The 25,192-nt window shown below is 41.6% G+C and overlaps 1 protein-coding gene across 1 annotated transcript in view; it reads left to right on the top strand.

The window, feature by feature from the left end:
• Positions 1 to 25,192, top strand: part of ZFHX4 (zinc finger homeobox 4) — a 183,146-nt gene that overhangs the window by 132,937 nt on the left and 25,017 nt on the right. Inside the window, exons 5-6 of the mRNA XM_070391934.1 lie at positions 16,210 to 16,278; positions 22,838 to 22,957. Of these exons, the coding sequence (XP_070248035.1) occupies positions 16,210 to 16,278; positions 22,838 to 22,957 (189 nt within the window). The remainder of the gene's footprint in view (positions 1 to 16,209; positions 16,279 to 22,837; positions 22,958 to 25,192) is intronic.

Raw genomic sequence — 25,192 nt, 5'->3', positions numbered from 1 at the left:
TTGTCACCCTATGGGCTCCGGCGAATGTCTGCTAATTTGACTGTCTTTATGCTGTGAAGTAAAATTATGTGTCTGAATTGATCATTATTTCCAGCCCTTAAAGCACTTTGTTATTATTACACATTTCCAGTGAGATGTAAACAAACAGTTTGAGAAATGGCAAATAAGGGATTTAGGCAAATTAGGGTAGATTAGGAAGCAATAAAAAAAAGGTTCAGCTAAAGTTAAATGAAACAGCAGGGGGCCGAATGATGCTTTACAGATAGAATATTGTAGGTCGTTAGAGCTTAATAGGCAAATGTTTTCATTTTAAGGGCTATAAAATAATTTTTAACTGCAACTTCCTCACTTAAAAGAAAAGAAGAAAAGCCCTTTTAAAGGAAAGAAAAGGAGAAATTGAGAAAATACTGTTGGTATTTGCGCATACATTTTTTTTTTCTTTAAGCCTTGATCAAAGCAGTCTTTTCACACTCAGTCTTCTTCCCATTTACAGGAATGATATTGACCTTTTGAAGATATTTTCTTGTCCAAGCCATCATAGTTCATAAAATTAAAAGTCGAGTTGACAGTCCATCTCAGCCCTCAGCCACATCATCCTTGACCGTGGTTCTCAAGGGAAGTGTGGGGAGGTGATTTTATGGCCATTTTGCAATAATTATACACTCTTATTTCATCCTCTAGATCTTTTGTTTCAAGCAAGAATGTTCTTGAACTTCAAAAGAATTAAATGCATTTACAAGGCAGTCAAGGGACTAGGGAAAGGAAAACAGCGGAGAGTGAGCAGTTTCTACAAGGTGTTAACCGTGGTTTGTGAGAAAGAAAAGAGGAAAGCTTGCTAGCATAGACCTTGGAGAGAGGATACCAAATACTTGCATCCAAAAGCAAATGTGACAAATACCTGATGAATTAATTGGAATCCGTGTCAGAATGAAGTGGAGAAGCAGACTCTGTTACCTGGACGATTCTGCTCCTTTGCTGACATTTTTTTTTTAATTTAAATATGTTTTTATTGATTTTTAGAGATAGAGGAAAGGAGAGGGATAGAGAAATAGAAACATCAATGAGAGAGAAACATCATGGATTGGCTGCCTCCTGCACACCCCCTTCTAGGGATTGAGCCCCCAACCCTGACATGTGCCCTGACTGGGAACTGAATCTTGATCTCTTGGTTCCTGGGCCGATGCTTAACCACTGGGCAACACCACCTGGGCCTTTGCTGACATTATTGGTGATGAGTCCATCGGCAAGGGCTCTGGGTATGGAGCGTGTTGCGGGCTTGTGAGAAGCAGAATGAAGCTCCCTGCCTTCAGCGGGTTTAGAAGCTGCTCGGAAGACAGACTCAATGTACTTGACACAATGACCTAAGTAAATGAGGACACTTTAGGGCACCCACCAAGTTCAGACTCTTTGGAGGAGCACTGGGTCTGTGGGGTTTGTTATGGTTAGTGCAGGTCTTCGGACATGAATAATGAGTAGGAACGGGATATGAATTCTAGTTTTATTTGTTTGCCTCTGCATCTCTTTATTTAGGCAAGAGATTAAGGTTAAGAAGGGAAATGATATGATTCAGACTTAGGGAGGAATAAAAATAAGATTGTATTGAGAAGCAAGAAACTAAACAGAGAGCCTAAGAAGAACCATTTAGGAGAAGGGGAGATAAATGAGATGATCGAGATTATGGAAGCCTTTGAAAGCTACACAAGGAAGCTCAGATTTGATGAGGCGGAAAGTGAGAAGCTACCAACGCTTTTGAGTGTCAGACGCCATCCCTGGAGAGGTGTTTAGGGAACAGGGTGGGCGGCCATATGTAAGAAGGATGATGGCGGTGGTACCTGGAGCAGAAAGTCATTCAAAGCCAATCGCTGTGGTGGCCACTTGCAGGGGAACTCTGAGTCACAGAGGGAACGCTCAGTGAATGGAAAAGAGCATAAGAAATAAGTCCACTGAACCCGGCAGCGTGGCTCAGTGGTTGAGCATCGACCTATGAACCAGGAGGTGTCGGTTCGATTCCCGGGCAGGACACATGCCCGGGTTGTGGGCTAGATCCCTAGTGGGTGTGCAGGAGGCAGCCGATCAATGATTCTCTCTCATCATTTATGTTTCTATCTCTCTCTCCTTCTCTCTTCCTCTCTGAAATCAATAAAAAAAATAGTTTTTAAAAATAAAATAAGCCCACTGAACAAACTTATTGACTAAATATAAGCACGGAAGGAGTCAAGGTTTCTGTTAAAGTCTGGCAGCTTGGCGACTGTTGCAACTTCTCAGCTCTGTGGACGGGGAAGTGGAAAGTGGGAGCTCGGGTGGTGAGGCCTGGCTTTGCCCCTTTCAGACATGATGCTTTCAGTGACTATCGGCAGAGGAAGTAATGTGTTCATAAAGTTGTTGTTGTTTTAACCGACTAAAAGGTAGTCATTTCTCATCATGATTTTTAAGAGGCTTTTGTGGTTTTAATGAAACAATGTTCCTGGGCTCTGTTTTCTTCATAACATTTAGAGCCCATCTTTATATAAGCCTGTTAACGTCATTTATGCTGAGTAAGGATAGAGGAAAATGTTTATGGAATGTGGAACGACGGAAGTTCAGGACATTTTTGCATGTTTCTAAATGAAAAAGATTGATTAAACGGAAAATCTCCAGGCCGTTCCATTGTATTTTCATAATGTGACTCTCGAGTTGCCTGGCACATAGCAAGGACTCAGTAAATACCCATTGAGTAGATGAATGAAAACAAACCCAGAACTCGGTCATGAGCTGAACTGCTCACAGGTGAAGGGGAAGAGTCACAGTGGGTGAAGTTTTGTTGGACGTCAGTTGGGGAGGTTCATTTGTTCCTGTTTTCAGGACAAAGTAGGATTGCCTCTGTACATTTGACAAAAGGAAGGAAAACAACTCAACATCTGTCCATAAAGACCCAGCAACCCTTTCAATGGCACGGGAGAGGAGGCGGAGTGCAGAAATGGGACAAATGGAATTGATTCTGCTTGGCCTCGCCCAGTTCCGTTCTAATTTTGTGAATAGAGAGATACTTCTCAACAATTCATAGACACAGCTCTGCACGTTTCCAAGCTGCTCCTGCAAATTAGATGTCAGTTTTCTTCACTCTGGAAACAGAGTTCCAGATATTTGGGGCAACACATTAGCTGTTGCCTCATAAGAACAGATGTGAGGACCAGGGTAATAAGATATACAGTGTATGGGACAGGTGCTAAAAATTAGCCATATAAAAGATATAATTTATTTTGATAGCAGGTCTTCTATTGGATCAAACATATGTCTCTTCTTTAATCTACAGTCTCCATAATGTCAATGTAAAAAAATCCTCAAAAATAGAATTTTACATTTAGCTCAAATGGTCACATCAGAGATCTATTTTTTGTTTTGGCTTGTTTTTTTGGCTTTATTTTTTAACTTGAGATGTTTTTATTTATAGTTTGTAGAAGTGAGATAAAAAGAGAAATAAGTTACCTTTTTATTCATTTTCTTTACCATTAGATTCCTTACCACTATATTTCCCTCTCAGCCCCTCCAACATACTTTTTATTTTCTTAAGGTGATCATATTGCTGGCTTTTTGTTTATTGTGAGCCTTTTTGTATTTGAATTCTGGTTATCATTTGTGAATTGTTCACACTTACTAAAGTTCAGTTTTTCCTACTTTCTACTATTATCATGTGTTTTAGAATAGCAATATATTTAACGTTTTTGCAGACTTATATTTTGCTTGCTTTAATCATAAGATGTTTATGGCAACAGGATTTCAGCTTCTATGTCACCTTTTATATTAACGATGATCATGCGTTACTTCATCTAGAGTCATGACAACCAATGGCCCAAATCACCACACATTTTTGAGACCTTTTCACCAGCTTGTACCAAAATCTTAAAATGCATGTGCTGTGTGCATTGTATATAAGTTTTTGATCAAATTTAGAAATATTACTAAAAATCCAATGTGATAGGGGTGGCATAACACTTCATTGAAGAGTTTAATAGGGAACGGTTTATGTTCTGCAAGGTTTCTAATTTTTGTTGATATAATAAATGCTTATATGACCTCCATAATATCCACAGGGAAAAGGCAGTGGTCTTGGCTCATAGCTACATTGAATGGCTAGTCAAGTCATTACTCAGCCAAAATGGTTTCTGTCTCTGTGTATCATAGAGAAGACAGCAGTAGTTTTATGTGCTAAAACCAGGGGGGTCCTGCTCTCTGACCCTCTTTCCCAGTCCCCGTTTTACATCATTCTCCCTCATTTCAGTCTCTCTTTACTCCCCTCAGTCCTTCCTACGTGAATTCTCCTCTCCCATTCTGTCATGACTCTGATAATCTCCAACTTTTGTGAGGTTGGTCAGTCATAGACCGACTTCCGTTGACTTCCGTGATAACTTGACTTCTATCCCCATTTCTACCACTCTTCAGAAATCCACACCCATGTCTCCTCTGCCATCGGTCACTGCCTCTCTCTCGTCTACATCATTCATTGCTTTTTCACCACTAGCTCATTACTGTCATCATACCTACGTTCTCTACATCACCCCACTTATAATAACCTCCCATGATGCTACCTACATCCACCTCCACATGCTGCCTTGTTTCTCTGATACTTTTTACAGCAAAATTCCCCAGAGAATTGTCTGCACTTGCCACCTCTCCTTCATTTTCATTCTCTTTTCCCCACATACAAGGGGTATTTGCCATCACCACTCCACAAAGGAAGCTCTGGCCAAGGACTCTGAGGACCTGTTCTTTGGCAAATCTAATGACCAGTTCCTAGTCCTCATCTGACTGGACCAATCAGCAACCTTCAACATGTTGATTTTTCCTTCTTGAAACATCTCTTTCACTAAGTTTCCTTCTTTCCTTCCTTCCTTCCTTCCTTCCTTCCTCCCTCCCTCCCTCCCTCCCTTCCTTCCTTCCTTCCTTCCTTCCTTCCTTCCTTCCTTCCTTCCTTCCTTCCTTCCCTCCTTCTCTCTCTTTCTCTTTCTCTCTCTCTCTCCACCAACCCCATCTGAGCCTACTTGACACCTTTACTTGGACATGTGTTCTAAGCTACAGATTCCAAGCCCCCCTCCCCCGCCCCCGCTTGTTCCATCTGCATTTGTCCTCATCTGAGTAAATGGCATCTCCATTTTCCTGACTTCTAGGGCACAAAACTATTGGAATCATTTCTGATTCTTTTTGTTCTCTCACTTTCATTGTTAAGTCCTATCTACTCCTCTTTTAAATATACACCAGTTCCTCTGCTGCCTCTTTGATCCAAGCCACCATCATCTCTCACAATATTACCAGTGCCTTTATTTTACTTGACTTCTCTGTGTCTTTTTTACATGCATGCCTCCAACTTCTGGAGATGTTATTTTCCTTTGCCCAGTGTTTTACCAATCCCTCTCGGCTCCTCTGCCTACCTATTTGTTCTCTGCCATTATCTTTTATCATCTTTAGCACCACTTACTTCTTAGTTGTCCTTCCTCGGATTTTGTCCTCAGCCCTCCTCTTCCACACTCCTTGTGCTCTTCCTGAGAACTGTCACTTAAAAGTATTAATTATTAGCTTCCAAATATTTTCAACTCAGACTTCTCTTCCAAGATCTAGTACCATAAATTTAAATGTTTACTGAACAGCTGTGCTCTAATTCATGTCCAAAATTGAGCTCATCATCTTCTCTCTCACCCCAACCTTGGACTTTTTAACATTCTTTTTTCTCTCCAGTGGAATCACTGTTCTTCCTTTATCCAGGATTTCTTCTGGACAGTAATAGATTGAAGTACAATGAATGTTCAAGTGTCCTCTTTTTTCTTTTTTATAACAAAACTCCTCCTCTATTTCAACCTCTGCACAGCATCCCAAAGATGCTAATTTGATTATAGCACCCTCTGCTTAAAACTCTACTTTGCCAGAATCAAGGGATCCTTTTCCAATTCTTGCATTCTGGCAAAGGAGAAAAAAATTGGCTATGTCTCAGAAACCATTTTTTTTCTCCTGCTGCTAATACAGTCCAAAGAAAGCAATGTGCCAAATCTCATCAATCTGTTTGCTCATTAATGAATGATTTATTAAATAAACATTTCATGAGTATGCATAAGTATTGTCTTGAAAATTCATAGCAGGTTCCAACAGTACATTTTTCACTCTTGGCTCTAACCTAGCCTTTCTAGTCTTCCTTTTCTGGGGCTAAGCATACTTTCACTAACTTTCCCTCTTCAGATTTATTTCACTTATGTTTGTATCCATCATTGCCTAGGTCAATTCTCATAAGTGTAATTTGGGGTATATGACTATATAAATTTGACCTTTCCTAAAGTGGTGAAAGGTAGAAAACTCCAAACAGTGAAAAATCCAAGGATTATTTACATATAATTTAGGAAACTTTTCTGCGTCTTAGGTTAATGGTAAATTTATTTCAACAATTACAGTGTTGATAAAAAGAATCGATCTAGTCATCCGAGGATTTTCTTTTATGGCCATATATAATTCACAAAATAAATAAGCCTGCACACGGGAAGCAATAATTCCCCCTGCATATATAGAACTGTGTAGAATAGTTTATTATAAGCAGTACGGGTACAGTTCATGTCAGCATAGTTAAGACATTAAATATTTAGAAAATGTCGTGCAAAGATTGTATTTCCTGATTGTGCGTGGTCACTTGGAGGTGGTGATAACCACTCACCGTTCGTCCTCACAACCACTTGGTGTGGCAAACAGAAGAGAGAATTTTATCCTCACTTTGCAGATGAGAAGACTGGCTCCAAGTTGTTAATAGATATTTAAATTCACACTTCCTGAAGCCAGAGTTTTAATTCCTATGGCATACATCCCCCATTTACCTTGCCTTTGTGAAACTTCTAAAATATTGTCTGTGTGGTTCGCCGTGAATTGCTTTGCAGGAAAAAAGTGTTTTGTGCTTGATGATGTGTTCAGTAGGGCATATGATTTAGGGCAGTGGTCGGCAAACTCATTAGTCAACAGAGCCAAATATCAACAGTACAACGATTGAAATTTCTTTTGAGAGCCAAATTTTTTAAACTTAAACTATATAGGTAGGTACATTGTTATTAACTTAATTAGGGTACTCCTAAGGCTTAGGAAGAGCCACACTCAAGGGGCCAAAGAGCCGCATGTGGCTCGCGAGCCGCAGTTTGCCGACCACGGATTTAGGGGGATACACATAAGAAAGACTCTAGAAAATGAGTCAAGCCCAGTGTGTGTATGTGAATGGATACTTTTTGAGCTTTGGACACTGCCGTGTTTGCAGTCCTGCACATTCTGAGATTACTTGTGACTTCTCCTCAAGTTTCCTCCTCAGAGAGGCTGACGATGGGAGTCTAGCATGGGGGAGGGGAGGGTCCCTCTCTTGCAAGAGAAATCTGGGGTCAACTTGTCTATCAGTTCCAGTCCTCAGAGTTCATCTTCTTCACTCTAACTTTTGTAAAGGGCCAAATCAGTGTGGACTGAACAGTCTTCAGAATTTGGTTCACGTACCACTTTTATTGCAGCCTATGTAAGATTTGCTTAGGGATTTAAAAAAACCAACTTCCAAATTGCTTAGGAAACCAGTGTTTAGTCTTTTTAACATTTGCTATTTCCAAAATATCTACACAAATAATAGTGATATTTTCAAGGCTTAAAACACAAACTTCACTGATGGACAGGGCGCACATTACATATAAACATAATCTAAAAAGCCAGAACACCAAACTTCTCTTTGACTAACTTATATTCAGCAGGACAGACCAAAGCCACAAAAGAATCACATGAATACAATTACTAATTCAGTACTAGACACTATATATTCATTAGCTTTATTGCACCCTGAAATCTGGGTATTTTCGTATGTAGGATCCTGAGCTTCTGGGGGGCTAATTTGCATTGTCAAATAGCTAGAAAGGGGTGGAGTTGGGATTTGAGCTCCAGGGTATTTGGTTCTTAAGTAAATGTCCCCCCCCCCCCCCCCAGCACAAACATATGGGTAAGACTAATCAATATTCTCCTAATGAAATAATTTTTTGAACAATGCAGTCTTTCTAAGGGCCAGATAAAGATATCAGAAGTGGGCAATTTTTATGTCACTGATGGCTCACCTTTTCTCTTTGGTCAAAATTTGAAGCAAAGGAATGAATCTCAAATAGTTTTTTTTTAAAAAAGTGACCATTATTTCAACAGGAATTCCACAGCAGGAGAGAACCAGGGTGTTTCATGGATAATGATTCCCAAGAAGTACACCTAGGTAACTCACTGAATGTGACTGAAGTAAAATCGTGGGAATTGTGAAATCATTACAGATCACAGGACATGTTTTTAATGTTGTGAACCCGATTCAACTCTCTAACTGTTGCAGTAATTTAAAAACAATGCTGTCTTAGGGGAGGTGCCCATCATTGCAGAGGTCTTCCAGGTGAAACTGTAAGAGCAGGTATAGAGGCTTCCAAAAACCAAGTAACAGGACGGAGACAAAGAAATGCAACTGCCCTGAGGGTCAGTGATACCCTAGGAAGAGCCTTTGAAAAAGTTAAAGGAATAGTAATACAGTTGCACTACTGGATTAACATGATTTTCTTTTTCATTAAAAAAATATAACTTCAGGAGACATTGACCTAAATGAGGCTATTCACAAAATGTGGTAATTGTGGAGAAGAAGGTAGAGGTGTTCATGGATTACAAACTAGCCATGAGATGGAAAGGAAAAGGTTGAAATGAACAGCCAGTGCTGCCCTGGCCAGTATGGCTCAGACAGTTGAGCATCATCCCATGCACTGAAAGGTTGCAGGTTTGATTCTCAGTTAGAGCACATGCCTGGGTTGCGGGCTCGATCCCCCATAGAGGCCATGCTCAATGTTTCACATCAGTGTTTCTCTCTCTTTCCCTCTCCCTTCCTCTCACTCTCTCTCACTATCAGTAACAAAATCTTATTAAAAAACCACAAAACTGCCAGTGCTCCACCTGAACAGAGGCCATTCGTGGGTCAGAGGAGCTGGGTGTGGACAGAGGTGCTTCCTGTGTTGATGAGCTGACTAGTGAAGCCAACACAACATGCTAAGGAGTGAAAATTGTTTTCAACGTTTTAAAAATTACATTTATTGTGGTCATATGGGTTAATGATATTGTATACATTTCAGGTGCACAACTTTATAACATCATGGCATGTATGGATGCTGTGCTCCCCACATGAAGACTGGTCTCCTTCTGTCAGCACAGATTTGAGCCCTTTTCCCTCCTCCTTCTCCCCTCACCCACTTTCCGCCCTGGTGACCACATGCTGTTGTCTGTGTCTATGAGTTTGCTTTTTTGTTTGTTTGTTCATTTGTTGCTTTTTGTTTTATATCCCACATATGAATGAAATCATATGGTCCTTGTCTTTGTAAATATACTGGTATATATATTTACTGATTTCAGAGAAGGGAGAGGGAGAGAGAGGTAGAAACATCAACGATGAGAGAGAATCATTGATTGGCTGCCTCCTGCATATCCTCCTCTGGAGATCGAGCCCGCAACCCAGGCATGTGCCCTCAACCAGGAATCGAACCATGACCTCCTGGTTCATAGGTCAACACTCAGCTACTAAGCCATACCGGCTGGGAAGTCCCTGTTCTTTTCCGTCTGGCTATTTCACTCAGTATAATACTCTCAAGATCCGTCCGGGTAGAGAATATAAAGATTGTGACAAATCCTGTAAAGACTTAAGTTTCAATAACTGGGCAACTGGTTAATAGCTGTGAACATGATATTATTCCTAAGTTATGACAATAGAAGTTTGATCTTTCAATTTCAGAACTCTCAGAAATAAAACAGAATCTTACATGGAGGAGTGTATTAGGAATTAGTAAACGTAAAAAAATGTTCAGGAAGAGTACTTTAAAATATGAGACATTAAGGAGGTGTATGAGTAATTTATTGAAACTAATTGATATCAGGCACTTATTAAATTCTTTTGAAGTCCCATTAAACTGAGGTCATAGATGATTCAAGAGGCAGGAAGAAGTGATCAGACATGCCTGGCCTAGAGGCCCCCGGAGGGAACTCCTCCCTGACTGTATGAAAATAGCTTATGGGTGAGACCGGGCAGGGCAATGAGCTTCACTTTTCCAGAAAATGAAGAATTACAAATCCAGCCTCATACCGATAATTGGTCCTGGAGCACCCAATGCGCTCCCGTCTCTTACTGCTGGGGGAGAAATAATTTAAGAGAAAGCACGGCAGGTCCACAAAGATGATGTTGCTTGGTTACTCAAAGCCATTTGGTAGCATGCTGAGTTGCTCTGCTTTTTAGAAGAGCACGCTTTGTATCCACATAGGAAAAGGGTGGAGAAGACCACTTGAAATCATTTCTAATTGCAAACTTGCTTCCTCTGAAAACAGGCTTTGCTTTTGCAGTGCACGAGCCAGCTCTGAGTTCTTTATTCAGATGTAACTACCAAGATACATGTTGAATCTGATGTGTTCTTCTAAATATTGATATTGTGATGATGAATTTGCTTTGAGGGAGTTTGAGCTGTTTTTTGTTGTTGTTGTTTTTGTTTTTGTTTTTGTTTTTAGGAGGTAGGAAAACCAAAGATTTTAGACTTCCTGGCCCCGGAGTCCTGGGGGCTGCCTGGAGGGAGTGTTGTTCAGAGGAGAGCACAGAATTTTAGAGCCAGACAGACTCAGTCCAACCCTCCCTCTGCTGCTCTTAGCTTTTGGAAAAAATTACTTAAAATGCCTGACCTTTGATATCTCATCTCTTCCGTAAAAGCAATGTTTTTTTAATAGATTTACTGCAAGGATTGAGTAACAGAATACATGTTACATGCTTAGCACTTAACAGGTTTCCAACAAGTGTTCTCATATTATTTTGAAATTGAGAGAGCTGCAGATATCTTCCCTTTTGTATTCAGTCTGTGAAACATCACAGAGCCGTGCTGGAGGTGGGAGGGGCTTCAAGGGAGATGAGGGGGACCCAGAAGCCTTGTTGCAGCTTGTGGACTTTTAAAATTTAGTCTTATTCTCCAATTAAAAAGTAAGAAATGAGTTCTTCTTTTTCTTCTTCCTCCTCCTTGCTACTTCCTCTTCCTCCTCCTTTTGTGTGTGTGTGTGTGTGTGTGGATGAAAGTGAAGTAGAACTAAGAATAATATTACCTGAGATACAGAAAAATGTTCTGTTTTTTTCTTTTTATCACTTTAGGCCACTTGGCTTAATATTCTGTTGGCTATATATATTTTATTTTATGTGCTAAACATGTTGATAAAAATAGTGATACAACCCAGCCAGCGTGGCTCAGTGGTTGAGCTTCAACCTATGAACCAGGAGGTCACGGTTTGATTCCAGGTCAGGGCACATGCCCAGATTGTGGGCTGGATCTCCAGTAGGGAGTGTGCAGGAGGCAGTTGATTAATGATTTTCTCTCATCATTGATGTCCCCAGCTCTCTCTCCCTCTCCCTTCCTCTCTGAAATCACTAAAAAATATATTAAAAATAAAAATAGTGATATGCCTTATTGTTTGATGCATTAACAAATCAGTGGTAGGGGTGAGATGTGGGAGTTTTGTAGGCAAATCCCACCCTAGTGTAATACTTGGCAGCTTAAACATTCACCCATTGTTTTAAAAATTCTATTTTCTACTGAACTTGTGCCAAATGCTTCCCAAATTTTGCTGATAAGAATATAAAAAGCACATGGCCGTTGCAATCATCAAGTGCAGATTAGATTACATTTATTCCGCAAACACAACAAGAAACCTTAAACTTAGAATTCTGTTTATGTATCTAGACTGTTTAATAAAATTCCAGATCTTTCCCTGACCATCAGGTTTTTAATGACTATCTTTTTTAAAAACATATTATTCCAACTACAGGCCGGTGCATGAATTTTGTACATGGGTAGGGTCCCTAGGCCTGGCCAGCTCCCAGGGCCAATTGGGGCCTTTTGGCTGCCTGCTGGGGGCTTCCTTCTGGCTGCCAGCTGGGACCTTCCTCCCCCAGCTGCCTGCTGCCGGCTGGGACCTTTCTTCATTCTGCTCTGCCCCCTGGTGGTCAGCGCTCTTCATAGCAAGTGATCGAACTCCCGAGGGGACACTTTGCATATTAGCCTTTTTTTATATATGGACTAGAGGCCCGGTGCATGAAATTTATGCATTGTTAGGGTCCCTAGGCCTGGCTGGCGATCAGGTCCGATCTGTGGGGCAACTGGCAGGGCAATCAGGGCCCCCATTTGCACCCACCTTGGCCTGGAGCTGCCCACTCTCCAACCCCGCCGCCGCTGCCAGCTGCCATCTTTGGGGTGACCGGCGGTGCAATCAGGGGCCCCCGCTCATACCTGCCTTGGCCTGGTGCCACCCACTCACTGGCCTCGCCCCCCGTTGCTGCTGCTGACCGCCATCTATGGGGCAACCAGCAGGGCAATTGGGTCTCCCGCTCGCACCCACCTTGGCCTGGCGCTGCCCACTCACCTGCTTCACTATCCCGCCTCGGTCCCACTCTCCTCAGGGCCCATCGGGGCCAGCAGTGCTTCCACTGCCACCCACTGCCAGTGCTGCGTCACCGATGTCCACCGTGTTCTGCACCAGCCCTGGTGGTCAGCGCACAGTCTAACTCCCGGTCTGCCAAACTTCTGCCTATGGGGACAATTTGCATATTAGCCTTTTATTATATAGGATTAGCAGGGGCAAAAAGATTTGGAAGATGAGAGCTTGATTTTTGAACTAAGATTAGATGCCTGAAAGTTATCAGTTTATTTACCAGGATCAATAGTATTTGTATAACGGAAGGGAAAGGTCAGAAGGAGAAATGAGATGGAGAGTTAGTGAGGATATGTCACAGTGCAAGGAACTGTGAGAACGTCCATTCTTATCAATTAAAGGGAAGAGGAATCCCCAAAATTTAGGTTTTAAGCATTGCATTGGGAGTGGAACCCTTTGAGTTAGGCTAAGAACATAGGTGGTTAGAATTCAGGCCAAATGAGAAAAATGAACATGAGGAATAATTGCAGAATTAAGAGAAAAACTACTTTTAGGATCTTAAATATGTGACTCAGTATGTCATTGTGGTTAAGAGGATGATCTGTGGAATAAAGCTGTGTGCGTTCAAATCCTAGCTCCGCCCATTGCTTGGGGTGTCCATCAGTCACACCTGGAACAGAGCAAGTCCTCTGTAAGTGTTGTTGTTGAGGATGGTGATGATCGATACACTATTCCACAGAAAAACGTGGCCCACGTCGTGTTAATCAAAATGGAGTAATTTGGTACCATTTTCAAATCTGTGATCATTGCCAAATTGACAGAATAGAGAGTACTGGATAAACTGTCAGTGGTACTATTTTTAATAGCATTAAACCAAAAAGGTTAGGTGCTAGAGAACACAAATTAGTAATCTAATTAAATCACCCTCGAAAGGGACAGACCGTGTTAACCGCAGTCAGATTTGTTATTACAGAGCAATTATGTGAGGGAAATATTGAAAGATGCTGTGTCATTGCCAGATTTTGCACAATTCATTTTACACCGGCAGAGAAGTGTAAGTTAACCGGTTTGTTTGATAAGCTAAAAGCTCCTTTATTAAAATGTTTTCATTTATATAAAGGGAGCAACACTGTTGAGAATCTAAAAAAAAAATTGCTGGTGTACTGAACGACATTCATTTATGAACTCACTCGCCCCAGCCACTCTCACTGGGGCCGACTCCCGTGCCACGTGACCTAATTTGTGAGGTTCAAAAACAGTTTCTGGTTTGGACATTTTGTACATCTCCTTAAATCACTCTCAAATGAAATGATTTCCATGTGGTACCAAATGATTATTTGGTCAAATTTCATATTCAAAGAATATAAATCTTTTATGAAATATCAGAATGTTCGCAGGACTAGTGAACAGTTGCTAGTGAACAGTTGCTGTTTTTTTTCTTTTCTTTTCTTTTTCCCTCTTGGTTTATGGCCCTCACAAAGATAGGAAACTTTTCTAGGCTCCTAACTATTGTGTTCTTCCGACTGGACACATCCCAAATTCCTCCGAGTTTTGTACCAGGCCCCCTGGGGTTTGTTCCAAGCTCGTCAGGCTCACACTTGGAGCCTGAGGACAGAGGGCTACCTCAACCTCTCTGTGCCCCAGCCTCCTGATGTGTAAAATCAGGACTAAGCAAGCCTCGTGATTTGACTGTGGGGACTGCATGCCTGTTTTTATACGAGTAGCTATCACAGTACCCAGCAGAGACACGCTCTTACTAAGTTGTCATTGCTTTATTTTTATCTTAATGTATCTTTAAGGATAGCAGTCATTTGGTCTAGCTCACTGAAGTACTGCTGATATCTATTTGAACAAGTCTCTTTAATACATTATTGGGGTGTGTCTGTGTAAAACACTAAGGGTTCCTTGACAAATTATTCTTTTTTTGCTAGAAAAGAGGGGAAAGTTGCTTTACACACACATTCATATATGTGACAGGAATTAGTGTCTTTTTGTAGTCATCTGTTTAAGGTTATAAGGCATGGATGAGGATTTTGAATAAAAGTATCCTAAAACAGGTGAATATCAAAATGAGAATTTCATATAGTATCCCAGAGCCTGGGACTCTAAATTCAGAGCTCTTTCAGTTATACCAAAAACAGACACTAATTCCTGTCACATATGTGTAAGCCAATTGTTATGGGAGCATGGAGGAGGTGACACTTGCTTTGGGTTTTGAGGGAAGAATAAGAGTTTAACATGATAAAACAAAAAGACATTAAACAAATACCAGGAACAACATTGCTCAAGGCATCAAGAAGAGAGAGAGAGAGAGAGAGAGAGAGAGAGAGAGAGAGAGATTGAGATTGTGCGGAAGAAGGGGGCTTCTTGAGTGACATGTGGGATGGGCTTCAGTACTGTGATCTGTTTGGGAGCTATCGCTGGATTTATAAGCAAAGACTGAGGATAAATTCTTCCTTTCCAGACAAATGTAAGAGACAGTTACAAGAAAACATAATGTTTTTAGTTGGTGATGGGAAGCTACCGAGTATTTGTACTGATTGTATTATTTTTAAGTAGATTACCACCAAAGGCCAAAGGTTTTATACATAGGAGGAACAACAATTAGCAAAAGCAATAATAGTGCCTTGGTGTGCACTTCTATTTTCAAGGTTAATTATTTGTTTAATTAAAACCTTCAGAATCAACCAGAGATGCTATTGCTAGATGAGCATGACTGTCTTTGTCAGTGTAAGAATCTCGTGACCACTTTTTTAAATTTGTCAATAAGATTTGGCCTTTTTTCACCTGAAAGACCATATCATGTTTGTATTATTTTCTCTTGCAATTACTGATTATAGCTGCATTTTACAAATGAGGGGATTGAGTGGTATACAAAGGTCCCATATCTAGAAAGTGGTAGAGCCAGGATTTGTGCTCATACAATTCTGTATTCTTGAAAAATAGCTCTCAAGATATTATGAGAGATTAGATTGGAATTCGAGGCAGGGAGATTGCTCTGGAAGCTACTGAAATTGCCAGAAATGTGAGGGTGACGGGGGACCAGAGAAACACACGGGACAGGGGCTGTTGTCAAATCGAACCAAGAGTGAGTGATGACTCAGTGGGGAGGAAGAGGGAGGTGTTGGTGTTGATTTCTAAGGCCTAGTTGTTTTTTTCTAGATTTCCCTACAATAGGAAATGCAAAGGAAGCATGGAATTGGATGAAAATCATGATTTGTGTTTGGGGTTGAGTTGAGCAAACCAGGCCATCGCTGGCCGTCTGCTGTGGAGCGCAAATGAAAGAGCAGGGTCTTCTATTGCGTTTATTGATGACTTGGACATAACTCTTTAGGTTTCCTGAAGTGATTGTTTTCAACTTTGGTCTCACAGCAGCTACCATATATTGAGGGTTTCTGTTGTTGTTACTGTTGTTGTTTTTTGCTACTTTGACAGAGAAGTAAAAACATGCTTATAATTTATGACATAAATTATGTCATGTGCCATGGTCACTATAATGTAGGCTTGGCCAGAGACCCAAGTCACAATGAGCCTTTCCTGCTTCTATATTTGAACTACATTGTGGTGTTCATTGTGCACTGCCCATCATCGAAAATTCGATCTCAGGGCACCCCTGTCTGACTCATGTTGCTGACCACTGCTCACTAGGATGTAAGATGTTCCTAAGACTCCCCTGCGCCCCACCACATACTTATCCCAGTGAAAGCCAAATGGGGTTCTGGTGCTGTTGGCTGTGACTGCAGAGCTGACCACCTTTCACTCCGATGTTCTCTGCAGAATCTGCCTCTTTGGGAGCCAGGACCTGTGAGGATGACCTGTCGGAGCAGCAGCTGAGAGTGACCTCAGGTAATTGGTCTGTTCCTTCTCAAAATCGTGTCTGTCTGTCCTACAGTTGTTACTCTCATCATTTATGTAATGCACGGATCTCTGGAACTGCTCCAATTAGATTTGATCAGATCCCTTATAGAAACAAGTTAATAGCAAAAGCAAATATATCTGTATATTTGGATGCCTATGTAAAGTGACTTTTTAAAGAATGAGTAACATCTGCTGGATAATTTCTCACATCTGCATTTGTACACTGTGAAGTTTCACCGAAGTGGTCAATTTTATACAAAGGATAAGCCAGAAAGCCAGATATTATTTTTACACAATTAAAAAAACCTGGTTGGTGGAGTTATTTTTGGCAGTCAATGGTTTGATTGGATTTTGTGTAGCCATGTCAACACATTTACTATTCCCTGTGCTTTGTGTGTATATGTGTATGTTAAAAAATGGCAGCCAGGCCTTGTTAGCTGCATTATATTCAGATAATTTAAAAGGAAACTCACCCATGTTGCTACAACACACCTCATTTATTTCTGCTATATAAACATGATCCCAGTCCCCAGATTTATACAATTGGAATAATAATGTGTTATATAGAACAAAAAATGATTATAAAAGTCCTTCGCATTCATAATGGGGTATTGAAATACTTTACAAAAACACCCCAAAAACAGTTTTGCAAGTGAAAACATTCCTGCAATATAAAGTCAGGATTTCCGTCAAAAATTTTTCAGAGTTTACCTTCACCTATGCATCTCTCATAAAAACTTTTTTATTACATATGTTATTTTCTAGAAAATTAGAGAGCATACTTAAGATAAAATAGTACAAGCCCAGTTTGCCTTCCTCACCTCAAATCAATGAAAAGATTTCATTAATGACCTGATTGGAAATAATAGGGCAAAATCAAGGCTCTGACCAAAATTGTAACCTAAAAGGATACCACTCCCTGTTGACATATTTATTTATTGTCTTTGTTTACAAAATCTCCATCTTTACTCAGTCTCTCTGAGAAACTTTATATTTAGATGTTCCCATGCCTTCTGCATATTTCCATGGAGATGTTCTATAGGGAAGTCAAATATAACAAATTCCAAATTGAACTTCTCTTTTCTGCAAAATCATTTCTTCTCCTCTTTTTCTTCATTTCAACTGATGACATCATGCCATAGACCTAGTTACCCTGAGTAAGAAAACTAGGAGTCATCGACTTCGCTCCAAGTATTAGTGCCAGTGATTGCTGGGCATAAGTCTTGAATAAGATTTTTGGACAACATGTCTATACAAATAAACAAGTTATTTGCAGATTGTAGTAAATGAGATCAAGGAAGTAAGAGACGTACAGTGCTCAAGCAAGGTTGTCAGGTGTGGTCCCCAGGAGGAGGGTGTGATACATCTGCTGAGCAGACACCTTCATGGCCACTGGATTTCACAGCTTGGCAGTTGTCGGTGGCTTTGAGAGGAACAATTGGTGTGAAGTCAGACTGGCGGGTTGGATAATGAATTCACTTTTAGTAGAAAGAGAAAATGTAAGGACACCCAAACCAGACCGACACCAATCCAAACAAACAAATACTCCTTTTCGAGTTTTATTGAAGGGGAATAGAAGAATGGCATAGTGTCTGGACGCCTCCTCCTCTTCTTCAATTTTGCATCCTAAATTCAATTTAGTGTTTCAACAAATCTGTATTGCCTGCCTACTCTATTCCAGGCACTGTTCCAGGTGCTCTGGCACAAGGAGCAATAAGATAATCACTATTTTCAGTAAATGTGTAGCTATTAGGGAAAATAGGCACAGTACATGGATCATTTCCAAATACTGTGGTAAGTTATTTGACATCCATGTAGAGAAAAAAGAAGAAAATCTTATTCAGAAACATTAATCCCAATTCCAGATTTAGGGAAGACTTTTTGGATAAAGAAATAATTAATAGTAATAACACAGCCAGCATTTTGAAACACTTAGTTTGTTAGGCTATGTGCTGACTGATTTTTATATATTATAACAAACCAATGAGGTAGGCATTGTTAATTCCATTTTTTACAGATGATGAAACTGGTATTTCCCAAGCTGGGCTTGAAGGGAAAAAATGTATATACAGTGTAGAGAAGTTGTCCTAGATAAGACAGGGAAATATAATGATATGTACTGGAAGGCAACATTAATAACAGTCACGTGTTTCTAGAATAGTGGTTCATGAAATGTGGTCCTTGGATTAAAAGCATCATGTTCACCTGGGAGCATAGAGATGTAAATTCCCAGGCCTATCCTCTAAACCTCCTGAATTATAAATTCCAGGGGTGGAGCACACAGTCTGATTTCTAACAAGTCTAACAGGTGACTCTGATGATGCAATTTAAAAAATGTTTTTATTGATTTTAGAGAAAGAGAAAGGGAGAGGGAGAGAAAGAGAGAAATACTGATGTGATGTGAGAGAGAAACATCAATTGGTTGCCTCCTGCACACACCTAGACCGTGCACTGCCCTGACCAGAAATTGAACCTGTGACCTGGTGCACAGGACAATGCTCAGCCAACTGAGCCACACCCACAAGGGTTGTTTGTTTGTTGTTTTAAGTATTAAGTGCTAGGTAGGAAGTGAAAAAAAAAATGAGACTGGAGTGGTGGACAAGGACCAGGTATCTCGGAGGTATTCTTTCCGTGCACAGAAGATTGAACTTTTGCTTGTAGTGAGTCACTAGAAGGTTTCAGTAGGTTGAAGTAGCTCATACAGAGGGTAGATTTGGAGGTTGGTGGTGGGACTGGGCAGGGAGAGAGTGCAGGCGTCCAGGGAAGAATTCTTACAAGCCAGGTGCTTTGAAGAGATGCTCAGTATATAAAACTAAAGATATTTAAGTTACTCACTGTCCTCTGCTTCCTCTTTATATGATTACGTCATGGGCTAAAAAGTGTGCAACGCTTTCCTTAGAGCAGCGGTCTCCAACCTCTCGGACCTCAGGGACCTCCGGTTGGCGACCACTGCCTTCGAGGACTCAGAGAGAAGGTTCCCAGGCGCATTGTGGGAGAAAGCCCGGGAACCAAGGACAGTTGGCTGGCTCCTAGATCAGCAGTGTATCACTGGCGTAGACGTGCTTCAAAATGTGTATTATGATTTTATAGAATAAATTGAGATTTTCTAATCATTTTCATTATTCAAATGAAAATACTCTGAGCTAGTCATTCAAAACATTTCTTTTAAAAATAGTTTATGTGTATATACAAAATAACTTTATAAGATTATTTTATCCATGATAAAAATGCTATAGGAAATTAATTGTACTGAACTTCTATAAGACTATAGTATTATTTCAGAACATTTAAAAATAAAAATGTATACTATTTGTCTGAAAACTGGGAAGTCCTAATGGACTCCTGTGTTCATTTTAAGCTTAACTACATTCATATCTTAAAGTTTGATATATGAAGAAATATTGTGTTTTTTATATTACATGAAGCAAAAGAATAAAGATATATATGCTGTGAAAGCAACAGTATTATGAAATGTTACAATGCCTTTATTAGGATTACATGTACTATATTAGTGAAGAAACTTATTGGTGAAAATGACAACTGCATTAGCATCTTTGGGAATTTTCTGTAAGTTAGTATCTTCATTTTGGAATTTTACGTAATTGAATTTATGTCATTTCCCTCAGTTCTAACGCATCCCTTGAGCACATTTAACGTCACGTATATATTTTTGTTTGTTGGTTCATTTCCTACAACACATCTTACACTCGATGGCATTTTACATGGAGGAAGCTGCTACTTGAGAAGCAGAACTCAGCCACTCCTCCCGCAACCCCAACGCCAACGTACCGCTTTCCTAGGGAGAGAGTGGTTTCTCCACATTAATCCTCCCAACTCTAAAGTCTATTTATAAAGCGAATGTCAACTTAATTTCAAAAACTCTCAGAACCAAAGTGAGCCTTCTTTTTTTTTAGACTCGTATGAAACTTTATGGTGGTGGATATAAGTTACCCTTTGATTATTTTTTGCATGATTACAAATTTGCAAAGCTCTACGGCTCCAAAGTGCCCACCTGTAATAAACAGCTCTCGCCTTCGAAACCACAAAACAGGTCTGAATTGCTGGAGCATTAGAGCTAATTGCCCGCCGACTTCAAAGGCAGAGCCAGAAAAGAGAGGGGGGCAATGTCCAGCGGCAGAGGCTGTGCGGGCAGAGCCAGCTCCGGAGGGTCTGAGCTGTGGCTTGGACGAGCCGGGCCAAGTTATGGCCTCAGAACTGCTGTTTGCGATTAAGTCGATGGCGGTCGCTCCGTGCTGCTGACACAGGCTTTGTTCACATTCAGATTTCTCAAACTGTGGCCAGGGTCAGGCGGAGGTCAGACACCACGGTGATGTATAGAGGAACATGTCTGGGAATTTCTCTCGCCCTTAAAACACATACTAGAAAATGAAGAATCGGACCCTGCGAAAAGCGTGCGATGAGACCCAGATTACACTGTAGTTTTTCTTGGAGTACCTTCATAATTTTCGTCCTCTCCTCCTGACACCCCATGTTTTATTAATGGGAGTTGCGATAGCCCTTACAATTTTATGTCCCCTCAAGATAAGGACACCGGGACCACGGTGACACTTCATTTCCCAGCCCTGGGGGAAAGGTTCAGTAAATCTACCCAAAGAAGTCTCGCCTCCCTTCCCCAGGACGAGCCAGAGAGTAATTGCCGTGGGCTGTCACAGGTCGAGGCCTGCCACCGGGTGTCACGTCACGTGTGTGGACTTGGCAGGGACACAGCCCAATCTGGTCATGATCTCCGCCACCCCCCCTCCCTCACCAAGCCAGCCACTGTCCCCTCTCAGCCTGGCCTCATGCAGGGGGCAGGAGCCTGGGGTTTGATCAGTGATGATCGTGGCTGGTGAAAGCAGGCTGGAGCCCTAACAAGCGTCATTCTCTCTTCCTAAAGTACAATCTCCACGTGATTTGCCTGAAAGGGACACTCCCCCCAAACCCTCAGATGCCTGACTCCTCCACCAGGAACTCCCCGCTGCTGTTGTTCAGCAGCACAGTGCAGACCTAGGGTAAATGGACTTGTGGGGGCTGTTGAGGCCGCACAGTGGAAGCAAACCCTGACTGCAGATGTATCGCCTGGCCTTGCTTTCCCTTAGCTGTGGAGCTGCCCCATCTGAGCCCAGCACCGTCCCCTGTGCGGTGTCCTGCTCTCACGGTAGAGAGCGGGGTGGGCAAGGGAGACACTCAATAGCATTCTGTGTGTGTGCTCAGCTGCTACACATGACGGTGGATATTTCATTCTGCTGTCAGAATGTTATTAATAAAACATGGGGTGTGGAGAGGGCCGCGATTCCCCCTTTCAATCACTACAGCATTTGCAATGAAAATTTTATGCAGTGTGTAATTTTCGGTTAATGCCTGACACTTAAAATGTCCGTAGCAGCGTTTTGTATGGTTATTGAAGGGTTAATTGTATCATGTTCTCCGCATAAAAGCTCTGCTTATCAAAAGCAAATAGACACGTGTATGCATATGTGGCGGTGACCTTTTGCCTTTCCAGGGTTAATTTATTTGGTCATTAAAGATTTTATGAAATTGAGCAGCCTGGTGCTTCAAATCCCATTTTACCTTCTCCTCCTCATGTATGTAATTCCTACCTGGGCGGGGGAATATGATTTTTATTTTTTATTATTTTGTGCTGCCGTGAAAACAGCATGCCCTGCTGCGGGGAGGTGCAAGTCTGGCTATCTGGCATGACTCGGATTGCTAAAAATTCATTAAAATGTGACATCAGCACAGTGAGAGACAAATGATCACAGGCTAGAGGAGAACAGTGGGCCGTTCACGGATTAGTGCTGCCCAGATCCAGCACGGAGGCTAACTGCATAAACAGATTAACCCACCGGCAGCGGCACACCTCAGATTTACAGAATAATTAAATAGGGTTGAGTTACTATGAGGATTTCCATGTAATCTAGCTGGTGTGAACCCGTGAATGAGGTGTGGGGTGATGTGGTTGTCATAGAAGAAATAGACCTTCTTATGTCCTGCGCCCTGTATAGCTCCCCCTATAGAGAAAAACAAATCCCAGTGCAACTGAACTTTTGAGATCCTACTCAGATGAATTCCAAAGAATTCCTCTGGGGTCCGGGGACTGAAGGCAGGAGGAACACCTGTCTTATAGTTAACCCATCATTGTCCCATCCTTTCATGGAGGATTTTTTTCTAGGGATTTGGTTTGTTCTGCCATCTACCCAGGTCCATGGAACGGGGTCCATGTGGCGTAGAAGCTTCTATTATGACAGAACTGCCTCCCACCCATGTTTCCAGCTTTCCTGGCTTCACCTGTGCTTAAAGTGATTTCTTCTCTTTGAGTACCGGCCCATGTGCTCAGTGGATATAACAGAAGTTGCTTGAGATAAACATTTGCATTGGTACCATCATCAGGTTCTGAGGTTTTGAATAAATGTATGTCCTCTTTGGAGAATGGGTGTCTGCAGATGGTTCGTAGGTGACCAAGTTTGTAAATGGTCACGTAATTATTTGAGTGTGCATATGGGGGAGGGGGGTCCAATCCTACTGACCAGTATGCCTTTCTGAACAGAAGAGCCAAGTGAGGAGGCAGAAGGACCTCTTAAGCCAACACCGGTGGCCGAGGAGGATGAGAAAGACACAAATGAGAGAGACTCTGGTGAAGGCAAAAACTCCTCCAGCAAAGACCCCGGTAAGATGCGACCCTTCCGCTTTCTTCCCCACCCCCACACCCCACATCAGCCCTGCCTTCACCCCATCCCCACACTTATTAAAAGCTTTTATTCATTTGAAACTGTCTAACATTTCCACTGCTATCCATCGCATGCGCATTTTGCATGTGACTTCTATCAGTAGCCTCCCATTGACCTATTTTTAATCATAACCATCTGACAGAATAGATGTGGGTAAGTTGAAGAATATTACAGGACGACCAGCGAGATTATTTTTTAATCAAATCAGTTTGTGTGCTTGTAATTTTTTAAGCGCCTTTCATTAATCTTAGCTGTACTTGTGATTCCTCTGATGGCATATTAATTTTTCATAAGCACAGGATTAGATATCACTTGGATTTTTTCATTCAATCACAGACACCCCCCCCACACACACACACAAACCAACCACGTAACCCTAAAAATAAATGTTATTTTTCCTCGCTTTTTTTTTTTTTTTACAATGTACACTCAGGAATTTGCCCTTTTTAAGGGCATCTATTTGAAGCATTTCAAACGAAATCCAGTGAAAAAAGTTTACAGATGATTCAGCCTAAGAAAGAGGAAATATCATTGAAAAGGGATTAGATGCTGGGTAATTTTGATCTTCTAGAATAGACAAATCCCAGTAATGAAAGCTACTGTCTCGGAAAACAAACCTTCATGTCATGACATTTACTTGTGCACAAACAAACCCTAGGCCAGCATCTGGTGCGGATACCTAAGGCTTTTCCTGTGTTTGATTTGGCAAATATATGACTTCATCCATACTTTGTATGTATGAGATGGAAATCTACGGTCGCGATGAATAAATATTACATTGGCTACTTTTGCTGCACGCTGTACCTAGTTTTATGATGTTGGGCTCATTGAAGCAGGAGAACTGTTGCAACGGGTTCAAGCCTATTAGCTTCAGGTAGTCATCTATCTTTTCCTTGAGATCTAGTGACAGCCTCCCATAAAGAAGCTCGTTTTCGCTATGAAGACATTGGGTTGTGCAAAAAGATATATATACCATTTTCATGTGCAAGTCCATTTAAGCCTGAATTATCCCACATTTGTAATTCAGTCATCTGCGTATCTTGGTTTTGCATTCCCTTCAAAAATTACTCCAAGGGCCTCCCTGCTCCCACCCCACGCCGTTCGATGCTAAATTGCTCTCAGGAGTCCAGTGGGAAAGCGCCACTTCAATTTGCGCCGAGGATCTAGTGGTGAACATATGATTCCAATTTGCCTTAAACAAAGAAGATTTGAGGTTGGTATTGAGCCGAAAGCAATGTGAAAAAGATGCCATAGCTGTGTGTTAGGAACTCGGCTCTTGGGGTTACTGACCAGGAGTTTGAAGTACCTGGCAATTGGTTAAGGTCAAGGGTAGTGCTGTCTAAACCTTATTTGAAGAGTTGGAAATAGCCAGGTGGTCAGTTGATTGACTCTGGAGGATAGACCTCATCAGGGCCCGCTGCTTGCCTGCTTGCTTCTGGAAGGGCAGGGCCCTGCCTGTGTTCAGTGGTCCCCCTCTCACAGTCATACTGACAGAGACTGTAGAGGAGCACCCCCCCGCCCCCGCCCCCGCCCCCCGAGCCTTCAGAAGAACGTGTGACATTCGTGTTACACTGAATGCTCTCATACTCAGGTGCGTGACATTATGCTTGGTTTTAAATATCTAACACCCTATAAAGCAGGGGTCCTCAAACTACGGCCCGCGGGCCACATGCGGCCCGCCGAAAACATTTATCCGGCCCGCCGCTGCCTGTTGCTTAGCAGCCGGCTAGTTTTGTTTTTTTTTAACTATAGTCCGGCCCTCCAACGGTCTGAGGGACAGTGAACTGGCCCCCCTGTTTAAAAAGTTTGAGGCCCCCTGCTATAAAGGATGGATTCTGGAATCTCTTGAAAATGGCTCCAATCTTACATTGAGGGAGGAGTCTCACCTGGAACACCACCTCAGACACAGGCACTCCATCCCCACCAGTAAAGTTCATTTCTCTGCATAAATGATGGGCTCATCACTTCCTAATGGCCTGATGAGTGAGTGTCCCTTCTCAGGTGCCTACTGGTACCATTGAACAAGACTGGAGCACAGGAGAGGACACAGAGCATTGCGTAATGGGAGTTGTTTAAAACCCATTTTATCCCTGCAGAAATGCCTCCCCAGGTATATCTAAGTGGATAAAATGAACTTTAAAACCAACTAAAAGAAATTTCTGAGATGCAAACAT

This window comes from Myotis yumanensis, unplaced genomic scaffold, assembly GCF_028538775.1.
Source record: "Myotis yumanensis isolate MYYU_CA2020_CCGP unplaced genomic scaffold, mMyoYum1.0.hap1 SCAF_15, whole genome shotgun sequence".
NCBI lineage: Eukaryota > Metazoa > Chordata > Mammalia > Chiroptera > Vespertilionidae > Myotis > Myotis yumanensis.
The sequence above is the reverse complement of the archived record's forward strand: the minus strand, read 5'-3'. Positions and strand labels throughout refer to the sequence as shown.